We start from the raw sequence: 13339 nt of genomic DNA, 5'->3' as shown, positions 1-13339 counted from the left end.
CGGCGCGGGACGCATAGGATCGGCTACTTCCGGCGCCCGCGTCACGTGACCGGGCGTCCCGCCTCTTGGCGTCCAGTCCCAGCGGTGCTGTTTGGAGTTAGCTACGAGGACCTCAGATTCGGTCGGTAACCCCGGCGCAGCGGAGCTTCGGGCGCAGCGGCGGTCGCGCGGGTGAGCACCGCAGGGCTCTGCGGCGCGGTGGAGGGAGCTGTGCGCGTCCCCGCGCCGCGGCTCTGCAAGGGACGGAGCGCCCCGGGCCGAGGCGCCAGGGGCCTGCGAGGTGCGAGGCCCTTGGGGTTGGGGTCTGAGGCTTGGGCTCTGCCTGGGCCGCGCGGACCCTGAAGTGGGTGAGGCGGCCCAGGGAGCATGAGCGGGCAGCGCGTGGACGTCAAGGTGGTTATGCTGGGCAAGGAATACGTGGGCAAGACGAGCCTGGTGGAACGATACGTGCACGACCGCTTCTTGGTGGGGCCCTATCAGAACGTGAGTGCCCCCCTGCGGAGCAGGCATGGGAGGAAGGGGACCGGCCGGTATTCGACACTTATCTCTTCCCTGGTTGTAGACCATCGGGGCTGCTTTCGTGGCCAAGGTGATGTGCGTTGGAGACCGGACGGTGACTCTGGGTATTTGGGTAAGTCCCTTGAGAACAGAGTCTTGTGCAAACCTGTCTCTCGAATTTAATGTCTTGCCTCTTAAACCAGCCAACTGGAGCCTCATAGAGGTCGTTTTTCCTTCCTCACACCCATTTACTCGTCTAAAAAAAGGAGGGGGCTTGTCTAGAAGATGGGGCCTATTTTGTAGTCTTGTGAAGGAGCTTATTAACTCCTTTCACCCCTCAGGACACAGCAGGTTCCGAGCGCTACGAAGCCATGAGCAGAATCTATTACCGGGGTGCTAAAGCTGCAATTGTCTGTTATGGTAAGGGGTTGGATTCTGGCGTGTTCAAGTAGTAAGGGTTAGGTTACAGGCCAGCATCAGAGGGAAGCCGCTGATCTTTATGTCTCTCTTGTCTTACCCTTACCAAGACCTCACAGACAGCAGCAGCTTTGAGAGAGCCAAGTTCTGGGTTAAGGAGCTGCGCAGTTTAGAAGAGGTAGGTGGCCAGATCTCACAAGAGTAGGGATAGAGACTGTATTGGTCTGTGGAGATAATCTCAGCCTTGTCTTCTGCTACAGGGCTGTCAAATCTACCTGTGTGGCACTAAGAGTGACCTGCTGGAGGAAGACAGGCGGCGCCGTCGTGTAGACTTCCACGATGTTCAGGACTATGCTGATAGTAGCTGTTTTTAAGTCTTTGAGGATGGGGGCTTGGGGGCGGGTACTATCTGCTTGAGTGTATTTCAAAGATGGGAATGACAGTCTTGCTTGCTTTCTGGCCTTCTTGAACCTGTGTGGTTTAGGAGAATTGTTAGCTACATTTAGGGGTGCTCCCCAGGTGTGAAGACAGTCACTTCTCTTTGCAGATATCAAAGCCCAGCTCTTTGAAACATCCAGCAAGACAGGCCAAAGTGTGGGTGAGTGTTGTCTTGGGTCCTGTCAGCAGGAACAGGCAGGACAGTAGAGCAGAAAGGTTCAGAGGGCTGGGCCACTGGGATACCCAGGGCTGCTGGTCTCAGGCCCTCACTGATTCTTTGCTTGCCAGATGAACTCTTCCAGAAAGTGGCAGAGGATTACGTCAGTGTGGCTGCTTTCCAGGTGATGACAGGTGTGTACTTCCTCATGGTCCCCAGCCTTCTTGGTGACCTACTTGATGCCCCGACATAAAAGTAGTGCTGAGCAGTCACCTCTCTCGTTGACAGAGGACAAAGGTGTGGATTTGAGCCAGAAGGCAAACCCTTACTTCTACAGCTGTTGTCATCACTGAGTCACGACTCATCTGGCCCAGTGGAATTAGATGAATTCCCAGAGAGGCTGGACCTGACTCTTGTCTGGGCTGGAATGGTCAAGCGTCTGAGCTATTCCAGGTGCCTCTCACAGCAGAGGTGGCACCTGCCTGTGCTGGCCCATGGAACGGAGGCAGTATTGGGCTGATTGTGGGCATGAGGAGGGATAAGGGATGATTTGAATCCCGGGCTTCTGTCCTGGCCAGAACTTCTGTCCAGACTATTTAAGTAGCTTCTGAACTGTAAATAAAATTGATGCATTTCCTTGCTGTGTGCACTGGGTGTCAAGACACCTAGTTGTTCCTGGGGCCAATGGGCCTCACTTATATGAAGACTTCCCATCTGGAAACTAAGTAACAGTTTCCTAAGGTTATCACTGAAACAATGGGTAAACAATGGGCTCTTTTTATTATGGCCTTTTTTTTTTTTAAAGATTTATTTATTATATGTAAGTACACTGTAGCTGTCCTCAGACACTCCAGAAAAGGGAGTCAGATCTCATTACAGATGGTTGTGAGCCACCATGTGGTTGCTGGGATTTGAACTCCAGACCTTCGGAAGAGCAGTCGGGTGCTCTTACCCACTGAGCCATCTCACCAGCCCTCTTATGGCCTTTTTATTAGTGCTTACATGTCTGAGTGTAGAGCAAATACTAGGCATACTATATCACTTTTTTTCTTTTGTGGGGGTGAAGATACGCTGAGGCTGAGATGGAAAAGTACAAAGTTCAGGAGAAGACGAAGGAAAGCACCTCAGCTGTGCCCAGAGACGAAAGGCTTGGGTACACCAACCTCAAGACGAGTTGGTTTGGCCAGCTCTACCTGTTGTGTCATGTCTGAACCTGTGCTCAGGGCTGTGACTCAGTCCTAAGCTTCCCAGGGAAACCCTATAATGTATTCAGCAAGAGGCAACTCCATCTTTCTGTAACTCAAAAAGGTCTTATACATCCAATTTAGTTACTAACTTAGAAAAAGGCCTTGAAGCTGCCAAACCTTTACTTATTGCACTCTGGAGGCAGAGGCAGCAGATCTCCAAGTTCAAGGCCAGCATGGTCTACAGACTGATACCCAGTTCAGCCAGGGCTACACAGTGAAAACTATTGTGAAAAATAAAACAAAAAAGGGCTTTAAAATGGAATGGTGGCTGGGCAGTGGTGGCTCACGCCTTTAATCCCAGTAAGCACTTGGGAGGCAGAGGCAGGTGGATTTCTGAGTTAAAGGCCAGCCTGGTCTACAGAGTGAGTTCCAGGACAGCCAAGGCTATACAGAGAAACCAAAAAATAAAAAGATGGAATGGTGGCCTGTGCCTTTAATTCTAGCACCCTGGAGGCAGAGGCAGGTAGGCTTTTGATTTGCAGGTCACCACAGCTACATAGTAACAGCCCACCCCTAAAAAAACTAATTAAAGAATAAGAAAAATAAGGCAACTGCTAACTTATTCAGGATCAGAAACACTGAAAAGCTATGTGCTTATGTAAAAAGGGCTAATATTTTCTGTTTAAGCAAGAGGAAGTGTATTACAACCCTTTCCAGTTATTGGTGAGGATGTGGGCTCAACTAGGGTTCTATCTTTGTCTCTGCTTTCCCTCCTAAGCCTGAGTCTTCAAACTAGCCTTTGAAGCTGCTACAGGAGGAAGACTAGTTTGAAGTTAGCCTGAACTGTACAGTGAAACTTTAATTCAAAAATAGAACTCAAAAGTGCTGGTTTCATTTCTCTAAAATAATTCCTCAAAATACCCTGAGTGGTAGAGGATTGCTGTGAAGCCACTGAAACTAACACCAGCCACGATCAGTAGAGAGATAAAGGATGGATATTTAGGCACAACCAGTGCACCTGGGAGGAGTCCCAGTGCTTGGAGGATCCAGGCTGTCTCCTCTTATTCTAAACCAGTCAGCCCTCTGTCTTGTTATGCAATGTTTCCCCAGAGACAATAAAAACACAGAGCAAGGGCCATAAGAGTAAAGTTAAACTTTACTTTACAGTAATTTTTTCTATATACAAAGAATTACAGTACATGTTTATGGGGACTCCTAGCATAGGGTTCCCCTCTTTTTCACTAGGTTCACTTCCAGCTGGCAACCGGTTGGGGGCGAGAGAACACAGTGACGGACCTTCGTTGAACCCTTTTCCCGTTTAAAAAATATAGATAGCTTTCTAGTCAGTTTTCTTTGCCGAGACCTAGAAAGCTGCTTTCCCATGAGCTCCTAGATGCTGTACTCACCCAGCCTCCACACTCACCTACATACACACGGTGGCACCACCACAACCTGGAGACCACCTGCTCTGCCCAACCTAGAAACAATGCCAACACCTCAGTTTCTGCTCTGCTCCCTGTCTGCTTCTGCCAAGGTGCACTAAGCTCCCAGGAGCAACTCCTAGGGCCTCTCGTAGACTTATGTTCTTAAAGTCACAGGAAGGCTGTTATAGGGGAAGAACCACAAAAGAGTTTAATGCGTTTTGCTTATACTGGTCAGGAAACATCTCTTCTGAGGTTGTTGTTGTCTAACAAAGCTCTTCCAAAATTCTTAAGAAACACTGCCCTTATTCTTCATAAGCAATTGAGATGCTGCCATGAGAAGGGAGGAGGTAGAGAAGCAGAAGGTAATGGCTACCCCACGTCCACAGTTCTCTTCTGACCTTTCCTGGGCAGGATAGATAAAAGCTATGGTCAAGGCGATACTAGCCCTAAGAAACTCAGTGTCATCATCTGGACACAGGATCTCTTCCTCCTCTGGACTGGACTGAAGCACTCCAGGGTTGGGTTGGCAGGCATTACTGACTCTGCCTGCTTCCCTCCTCTTAGAGCTGAAAGGAACCTATATAAACTATCTTTGCAACAGGAACCCGGGTTTCTCCTGTCACCACTCCCTCAACCCTTGGCAGTGCTTATTTATACCATGAGATTAGCACCATCATTACATTGTATTGTGTACAAAGCAATTATTTTATTTCAATTTACACTATAACAACTTCTGTACTGACCTAGGAAGCTCAACTGAGAGTGAACTGGTCACAGCCAATCAAAGCTCCTGCAGTGGCTACCTAGGTCTAAATGACTTGGGATAATGAACATGAATAGCTCCATTTTAACAGCAGTAAATTCCTGCGGCCACTCCTGCCCTGTGGTCTAGGAGGTTTGAGAACAATGGGCCTCTTCTCATCCAATGACAAACTCCAAGGGGATGACAGTACCTCGACTTGGAGGGCGTGTGTGTACATCAAATTGAATGCTCTCCTGAGTGCCCTGAATGGACAACGTAGACATCCTTCCTGTCAGTTCTGGAACAACACTGGAACACGACCAGTGTCCAGCGTTCGGGAACTCACAGTGCAGGGCCACAAAGGCTCACCACTGTACTTCAAGCCCAGACTGTAGTGTGGGGTAGAGAATAAGTACCAAAGATGCATTATTGGTTAAAAAAAAAAAAAAAAAAAGAAAAGAAAAAAAGATAAAAGCCTGACATAGTCACTTAAATAATCTCAAACTCAGTAATTTTAGGGAAGCAGACATTTAACAATACTTTGGGGGTGTGGTGGTGGTAAATGATGGCTTACCATCTATTAAAATGGGTTGGCTCCAGCAGGAAGAAAAATTAAGTCTTGAATGCAAAATTGCAACAAGTCCCTTCTATTCCCTCCCCTACAACTGAACAAGAAGTATTAGTTATTACCTGTGAACATTTCTGCCTTTGGCTCGTCCCTGGAAACTACTTCCTGGGAGCTGTCTCATGTGCAGACTCTCTGGTCATCCAAAATTTAAGCACTCAGCCAAAGCCAAAATAACCACCTATTTCTCTGCTGCCAATTCACACCCTTGAAGAAAAGGTTATTACAGGATCCAAAAGCAGTCCAGGAGGAACTGCAAGGTGCTCCACCCCAATACTTGTGTTACTAAGGTATAGTAACCAGTGCCCAGTTCTAACACTATCCTTAGGATGCTGTCAGTGAGGTTCCACCGAGTCTCTAAGTGGCAACAAAGGACAGAAGGACTGATCTTCCCCTGCATCCCCCAATCCCTCCCCTCCAGACCAAGTACACAGCGCAGATGTTCTCCCAGCAGGTCTGGAAGGAAGGCTCCAAAAGAATGGTGGTGAATGGAAGTATCAAAACAAAAGACAAGTGGCCAATTGTGCCCCCACCTCACTCCCTCCTGTCCTGTGAGACACTTCTAGACAACGGTCAAAGCCAATTACCTACTCAACCTAATGTAGAGAAGCTAGGTCAAGGCCAAACTTCTTCACTTAAAATTTTTACATAGTCTGCACCCCCCACCCCCCACTTCACAGTTTATTTCATGAAACAGCTACGGTAATCGAACACACAACATAGTGAAAGGAGATTCTGACAGTGCAGTGCAGGTATCTTTTTCTGATCACAACTACAGATGACAGGAGAGCAAAGGGCACAGGACTGGCACCAAGCAAACCTATTCACACAGCCTAAGAAATGAGGGAGGGAGGGAGGGAGGGAAGGAAAGGAGGGAGGCGTCTACTAGCTGCAGGGATATACTTACACTCTCACACATGATAAATAGGTAATACAGTGAATATAGTCCTGGGTCAATTTCTTTAAAAATATTTTCTTCATGGTTTAAAATTTTTTAAAAAGAAAATAAGACGCTTTTTCTCTTCCTTTTCAACAAAAGAGCTTTTTCACTCACGATGTGGGAAGAGAGGATTAAAGGGGAGAGAACTAGGCAGGTGTATTCAGAGGGGAGATTCTGAGGTTTCAGGGAAGTGCAGGGATTAGGCCCCCAAACTTGGGGCAGCCCTGCCCCAGCCTCATCCCTCTGCCTGAGTTCAAGGGTCTCAATTCCAGAGACAGGCTTTGGGAAATAAAAGCAGATCCTACTTTCAATTTTTATATAAAGCGCAAATGCTAATATACCACTGTTCTTTCCTCGAGAAGAGATGGAAGCTAACCTCAACAGGAACTTAGGGAGAAGGAAACTGGGGAATATACAGACTCCTGTTGAGGGTGTAAAATCTGTAACTGAGTCAGAAAGGCCAAAAGATGCTGTTTGCTAAAGATGCTGAGTTGGCAAAGCTGACAGGTAAACAAACACATGATCTGAGAACAAAGGGCAGGTGGGTGTGGTACAACTAGCCAAACAGCACTTCCTGTTGGCAGTTTGTGAGCTGGGGAAATGGTAGGGCAAGGTAGCACCAACAGATTCCCAGCCCTTGGGCCCCAGCTCAGGCAGCAGTAACAGATAATCAGCAGTTATGAGGAGTCATTGCTTAGATCGGACATTGCTCCAAACATCACGTCTCTCCAGTCTTGGGGAAGGGTTTTGGCTTGCCACTGAGCTAAGTTACCAGGCATGTGGTCTCTGTTACAGAGAGCAGTCATTTGCAGGGAAGTGGAGAGGGTCTTCTCTTTTCAGGTAGGAATTCTCTCCTCCCCTCAGGTAGGAGGTCACAAGATCAGGAAAGAATTTCCTTGGAATCTGACACTCACCTTGAAGGTGGTGTGTCTTGCTCGGAGCTTGCCATAAATTCCCTATGTCCACTGCCCGAGACTGAAATCTGAAAGCACCTGAGTGTTTGAGGAAATGAGGATGGGGGTTCTTGTGAGAGGATTATTGGTAGAAAAGAAAGGTAAGCTTGCCAATCGCCCTTGTCCACTTCTGGGACACTACATTCTCAGAGAATATCTTCCTCTAACTAGATGCTCCTCCAAGGACAAATCTTCAAACAAGAACACAGAGACTGCAGCAGCTGCCCCAGCCAACAGCTCACCTTGGCCTTGATGTAGTACCCTTCCATTTACAGAAGAGCTTTGTGGGCACACACATGCACATACATGCATGCATGTTCCAACCAGGAGATGTATGTTCTATATAACCACACTCTGGGCCACAAAACAAAAAACACCCCCCCCCCAAACAAAAAACAAAAAAACAAAAACAAAAAACCCCCAAACATTAACAAACCACTTGAAAACAGAACTGGAAACCCATGGCCTACAAGTACTTTGTTGTTCCCTGGTCAAAGGTCCTTGAAATCTGGGGACCCAAGTAGGCAAGTTAGGCTCATTGGGATCGAGCCTTATGTAATTCTGTCTCACAATAATGACTGGGCCCCTGCCCTTGCACATATCAATATTCAGGAAACTGCCAGTGATGTGAATGAACACCAGGTTCTCCAAAAGGGTTTACAGGGTTCTCAATGGGACACGGTTCGGCTAGGGAAATAGCCTTGAGAGCCCCTACACTTTCCAAGTTGACCAGTGGAATTGAATTCCATGCTTGATTCCAGAGTGGACTTTTATTTTAAGTTGACCATATGTAAAAGTTAGGGCAAAGAGACTCAAGTCTGTCTGTCTCCTTGACTGGGGCCCGGTGACTTCCCATACATGGTTCACAACCACAAGTCCCCATGGGCTAATGTCACAAGAGTTCTGAGTGTCGAGATATAAGGAAAGAAGAACAGTGGAAGTGTTGGGAATACGTTTGTTTTCAAGAAGGAAAAAGAAATGAAGATTTCCCTCCCCAAATGGTACCCTGGGGACAGCTTGTCTAGTTATGTGACATTTACTGTATTATTTCTTTTCTGAATCTGCACATTTGCGACTAGAAGGAGCCTGGTTAAGAGCTTGAATTGCATTTTCTGGTTTGGGGTCTTGCCCTCTTCCAAGAGACCAGCAAGTTTGTGTCAAAGTTTGTGTGCCCCCAGCAGACCAGCAAGCCTGGGCTAGTGTTTGTCCAGCAACTATAGGCCAAAGCCCTGCCCCTGGTGAGGCTTTTCCCAAGCCCCAGGGACTCTGTTCTGTGGTTGTCAACTTCTTTTCTTCATTGGGGAGGGAAGCTGAGATCTTCCCAAGAGACCTGAAAGACTGCCCACTCTTGGCAGTGAGTCCTCTAGATAGCTGTTTCACCTGTTTAACCAGGCCTGGTGCTGGGCTAGGAGGTCCTGGAGTCTGCTCAGCTCCCACAGGGGTTCTTCCTGAGGCTTGAGTTGCTGATTCATATAAAAAAGCCTTGGCTGAAGGCGGAGAAAGAAATCTGGCATGGGTGAGCGATTTAACCGCTTGCCAAGGGTGTTCTGAAGGAGCTGCTACTTTTCCAGCGGGCTGGAGGGACTCTGACACGCTGCTCTTCTCTGCAGCTCGTGACATATGCCCCAGACCTTTGCTGGACGGCCATGAGCTTGACTCCAGCATTGCTGTCTTCTCATCAGCCTGTGGGGTGACTTCCTGAGGAGAAGCAGCCCGCTCCTTCTGGCGAGGTGTTAGGTCTATGAGATCCATCACCACAGCAGGTCTGTGCTTTGATTGGGTGTTCTGGTCCACAGGCCTCAGGGCTTTCTCTTTAGCTACCAGAGACTGGACCACAGCTGATAGCACTTTCTCAGGAGGTGGAAGTCTCTGGGTCAAAGAGGCATGGGACTTGTCTGGGGGCCTGTCAGAAATCTGGGGTTTGGGACTGTTAGTAGTTAGCAGCCTGTCTGGTGATGAAAGTCTCAGGCCAGTGGAGGCTGGAGTTTTCTCCACTGCCTGGGACTTTGGGCTGGCAGCACCTATGGATTTATCCAGCCTGGAGTCAGTCATTCTTAGAGGTCTTTCCAGTGGCAGGGAGCTGACCGAAGGTGATGAGCTTGGCCTGGTCATTGGAGAGGCTCTGTCAGGTGGCTGAGGTCTTGGTCCTTCTTTAGCAGGTGGCCTGTCCTGTTGTCTCTGGCTGGATACCAAGGACTGGGATTTGGTCCCTGACCCAGCAAGGTCTCTGATCCTATCTAAAAGGTGGGAACTAGAGTCAGTTCTCTCAGGAGGTCTTTCAGGGAGCAGTGGCCTCTGACAAGTCCCTGTCAGGGCTTTTTTGGAGAGTGGCAGCATCTGGGTAGCATCAGTAGGTGGCTGATCAGATTTCTTGGGCCCCTGAGTAGCCATCTCTGATGACTGCTCTTTTGGCTGAGTGCCGGGGCTTGGAGGACTCGTCGCTGTGGGAGGCACATACTCACGGATCTCCCCGGGTTCCAGAGGGTTGGGCCCACAGGGATCATGTTCAGTACAAGACAGACGCCCATCGAGCTTGGAAATGAAAAGCATCCCTTCTCGATGTTGCTTGCAAAAGGAGCTGGGACACATCTCACAGAAGGAGGCTGCTTCCTTCCCACACACGTCACACTGGTGCCAAGGACACTCCCACTTCCCTGAAAACAAGAGTGAAGAAAAGCTTAGGGAAAATAGATGCATGGAAGATGAGCCATGGCTCTGAGACTGGTGCACAGCAGTGGCTGCAAAGCCTCCTTCACACTGCCACGTTCTTCAGAGTTGTTGCCACTCACCTGCCGTTACTCCTTCCCCAGAATTTCAGCTTCCTCTTCTGCACAAAACAATATATAAAATAACAGCAAAGAATCAAGGTTGAGTAACTAAGTTATCAACTAAACACAAGCAAGAGACTATTTCTAGCAAGAAGGGCTGTACAGTAGAAAACCAAACAAACCCCAACGTTCCTCTAAAGATGAAACAATTATCAATATTTCCACATTTGTTTGCAAATTCTATTTGTCCTAGAAGAGCTTTTTAAAATTTAGTTTGTTTGTGTTATTTGAGACAGGGACTCACCATGGAGCCAGGGTTGTCTGCACCTACATTTCTCAGTGTATGATCATACCGAGCTCTTGACAGCTTTTAAATAGTTAACTCAAAGAGGAACATTCCAGCCTTTTAACATACTTATTTTGTCTTAAACAGAAATAGAATATATACAGATGCAAAAATAATAAGGGAAGCTGACTCACCTTTGCTGAATTTTAAGTCTTGAAACCAGCACAGAACTTTATCTGCATTGTCCATGTAGAACGAGAGGGAAACCCTAGAACTAACGTAACCTTGCATCTAGTCCCCATGAACAACAGCATGTAAATGTTCCCATCTCCAAATGAATACACTAGACTTCACTGATGGAACTCATCAGAACTATGCCAGTCACATCCTGTGCCAGGAGACACTCTAAGCGAATCCCTATTTCTCTTTCCTGGTTCTGACATTTCAGTGTAATGGCCTTGCCCACATCTTACTTGGCTTTCTGTTATATCACGACGTCAGATTATACAAACCAAAAGAAAACCAACTCATAAACACACTCTCCTGACTTCTACGCTAAAGCTCGCTGTACATTTTAGAAGCAGGCATTAGTATAATGTATAATAACCTCCCTCTAAAAGAGCCACACACACACATCTGTTCTTGGTCTTTCACAACAGCTAGCATGTCCAAATAGCTAAAATCCTAAGATCCAAGTCACTGTCCAGAAGACACAAAGTCCTGGGTATCTCATTTGCCTGAGCAGCTTTGTCTGGTGTTAAACTGACACAATTACTTCATCCACAAAGAAAAAGTCTACATTGAAGGTAGGAGACTCTTGCAACCTGAATTCTCTAAGATGCCTCACTGTTTTTCAGGGTAGCTCTTTGAACTATTCTCAACAAGTCATTTACCCAAGCTTCACTTGAACTGCCCCATGAACAGACATACATAGAACAGAAAACAAATCTTTATGGTTGCTGGGAAGGAAAAATAAGGTAAATGGAAATAAAAGTTTCTGTTTCTATATAAGCTGGGATTTTAGGCCTTTGTTTTCACTCACTGCCAAATAAGAATATGGAGCAGAGCTCTCAATGTGGCACGTGCTTACACACAGCATGTGCTATCTGAGTGACACAAGTGGCAGGCATCAGATTCTGAAAACCCTGATAGAGGAGGAGTGCTCTGAATGGACTGAAGCACCAACCTGCTGGTCGCTTGGTCAGATTCAGACAGTCTGCATGGTAGACTTTAGGGCAGCCTGGCTTCTTGCAGGAGACGAGCTGACCAGCATCCCCACAGCTGAAACACTCATCCTCTCTTTCCTTGGTGACTTCGCCCTGGCTCCTGCGCTTCCCATGTGGCTTCCTCTTGAATTTCCTTGACTTTTCTTCTGTGACAATGGGTTGATTCTGGAGGTCAGATATTGAATAGTCAACACCCTGAGCTCAGGTATGTAACTTTAAATAGATTAACCATCCTATCAACCCGAGTCTCTTTGTCTGGAATAAGACAATACTCAAGAGACTGCTATAAAGATAAAAAGGCAGGAAGACACAATGACACATCGGATGCCCAATTCATGTCAGCATTAATAGGGCTGAAGAGATCATTCAGCAGCTAAAAGCACCTGCTGCTCTTTCAGATGACCCAGCTGTGATGTGGAAAACCCATACAGCAGCTCACAACTGTCTGTAACTCCAATTCCAGGAGACCAGATACCCTCTGCTAACCCGTTTCACCAACATTCATAAACACGTGATGTTGCAGCCTCTGTTGCAGCAAGTGTTGCATAAACACACATATACATGTTATAGAATAAAAATTTTAAATACATAATGCTATATTCACTTTCTTGTACTGTTCAAACTGTCAGCTTTGGAAGGCTCTATTCTTTTTTTTTTTTTTTGGTTTTTCGAGACAGGGTTTCTCTGTGTAGCCCTGGCTGTCCTGGCNCNCNCTTTGTAGACCAGGCTGGCCTCGAACTCAGAAATCCGCCTGCCTCTGCCTCCCGAGTGCTGGGATTAAAGGCGTGCGCCACCACGCCCGGCTTCGGAAGGCTCTATTCTTGTTTCTTTGATCAAAAAAATTTCCTTTTGTTTTTTGAGACAGGTTCTCTTTTATGTAGCCCTGGCTTCCCAGGTATTTGCTATGCTGACCAGGTTGCCCTTGAACTCAAAGAGAACCACCTGCCTCTCACTCTCAAGTGCTAGCTAGGATTAAAGGTATGCATGACAATGCCCAGCTTTTATCTTTAAAAAAAAAAAAAAATCCCATCTACTTATTGTGTACAAGTGTCTGTATATGGGCACAAATGTACCATGGTGTGTGTGCATGTGTGTGAAGGTCAGGATAACTTGAAAGACTTTGTTCCCTATTTTCATCTTTAGGTCTTTGGAGACAAAATGCAGGTCCACCAGGCTTGGCAGCAATTCCCTTTCCTACTAAGCCACATTTCTGGCTTTTATTATTTTGCTATTTTTTGAGATAAGATCTTGTATACAATCCAGACTGGCCTTAAAATTTCACTTCAGCCTGCCTCAACCTCTCCAGTGCTAGGGTTGTATGAATACCACATCCACTTACTTAACACTTTTGTATAATAGTCTTTAAACTGGAATGAAACAATAGAAAAACACTTCTTTTCATTAGTGTTAAATAACCTCTGGTGTGTATATAACTACAGATTTCTGTGTAGACATGCATGGTTATCAGTTTATTCAACAAACCTTCACTAAACACTTCATTAGAAAAGCACAAGATTATTTCACACTTTTGGTTTTCAACAAGACAAGTGGGGTCAAATTAGATTAATGTCTGCAACTTCCCATAAGGCCTTTGTCTAGCCAGCAACAAGGTTCATTAAAAACCCCTACTACTCTGATGGGATACAATGATTTCAACTTCTTTTTTTTTTTTTTTTTT

The 13339-nt window shown here is 46.6% G+C and overlaps 2 protein-coding genes across 10 annotated transcripts in view; one reads left to right on the top strand and one right to left on the bottom strand.

Annotated features, from left to right (window-relative positions):
* Positions 1–62: 62 nt before the first annotated feature.
* Rab24 (RAB24, member RAS oncogene family) lies at positions 63–2159 on the top strand. Of its 2 annotated transcripts, none has more exons than XM_029468510.1 (8): positions 63–483; positions 563–631; positions 840–918; positions 1026–1093; positions 1176–1275; positions 1463–1513; positions 1642–1704; positions 1780–2159. In XM_029468510.1, the coding sequence occupies exons 1-8, from the start codon at positions 367–369 to the stop codon at positions 2028–2030; spliced, it is 798 nt and encodes a 265-aa protein (XP_029324370.1). In that variant the 5' UTR covers positions 63–366; the 3' UTR covers positions 2031–2159. The 2 variants fall into 2 exon arrangements, with proteins under 2 accessions (XP_029324370.1, XP_021035780.1); XM_021180121.2 differs by having other exon boundaries at positions 66–483; positions 1799–2151.
* A 1676-nt stretch (positions 2160–3835) lies between these two features.
* Positions 3836–13339, bottom strand: part of Nsd1 (nuclear receptor binding SET domain protein 1) — a 106833-nt gene continuing 97329 nt past the window's right edge. For 7 of the 8 annotated variants that reach the window (XM_029468505.1, XM_021180996.2, XM_029468506.1 and 4 more), the window contains 2 exons: positions 11622–11826; positions 3836–10035 (listed from right to left, as the gene is read on the bottom strand). In XM_029468505.1, coding sequence (XP_029324365.1) covers positions 8426–10035; positions 11622–11826 — 1815 coding nt within the window. In that variant the 3' untranslated portion in view covers positions 3836–8425. Of the gene's footprint in view, positions 10036–10170; positions 10209–11621; positions 11827–13339 lie in introns of all 8 variants that reach the window. The other variant, XM_029468508.1, reaches the window with a different exon arrangement.

Source organism: Mus caroli, chromosome 13 (genome assembly GCF_900094665.2).
Source record: "Mus caroli chromosome 13, CAROLI_EIJ_v1.1, whole genome shotgun sequence".
Taxonomy (NCBI): domain Eukaryota; kingdom Metazoa; phylum Chordata; class Mammalia; order Rodentia; family Muridae; genus Mus; species Mus caroli.
The sequence above is the reverse complement of the archived record's forward strand: the minus strand, read 5'-3'. Positions and strand labels throughout refer to the sequence as shown.

What these genes read in the sequence shown, in the direction of transcription:
- Rab24 (XM_029468510.1), top strand. Translation starts at nt 367, where the DNA reads ATGAGCGGGCAGCGCGTGGACGTCAAGGTGGTTATGCTGGGCAAGGAA. An exon ending in TGTTCAGGACTATGCTGATA is followed by an intron (nt 1,276 to 1,462) that starts GTAGCTGTTTTT and finishes TTCTCTTTGCAG; the next exon opens with ATATCAAAGCCCAGCTCTTT. An exon ending in CAAGACAGGCCAAAGTGTGG is followed by an intron (nt 1,514 to 1,641) that starts GTGAGTGTTGTC and finishes TTTGCTTGCCAG; the next exon opens with ATGAACTCTTCCAGAAAGTG.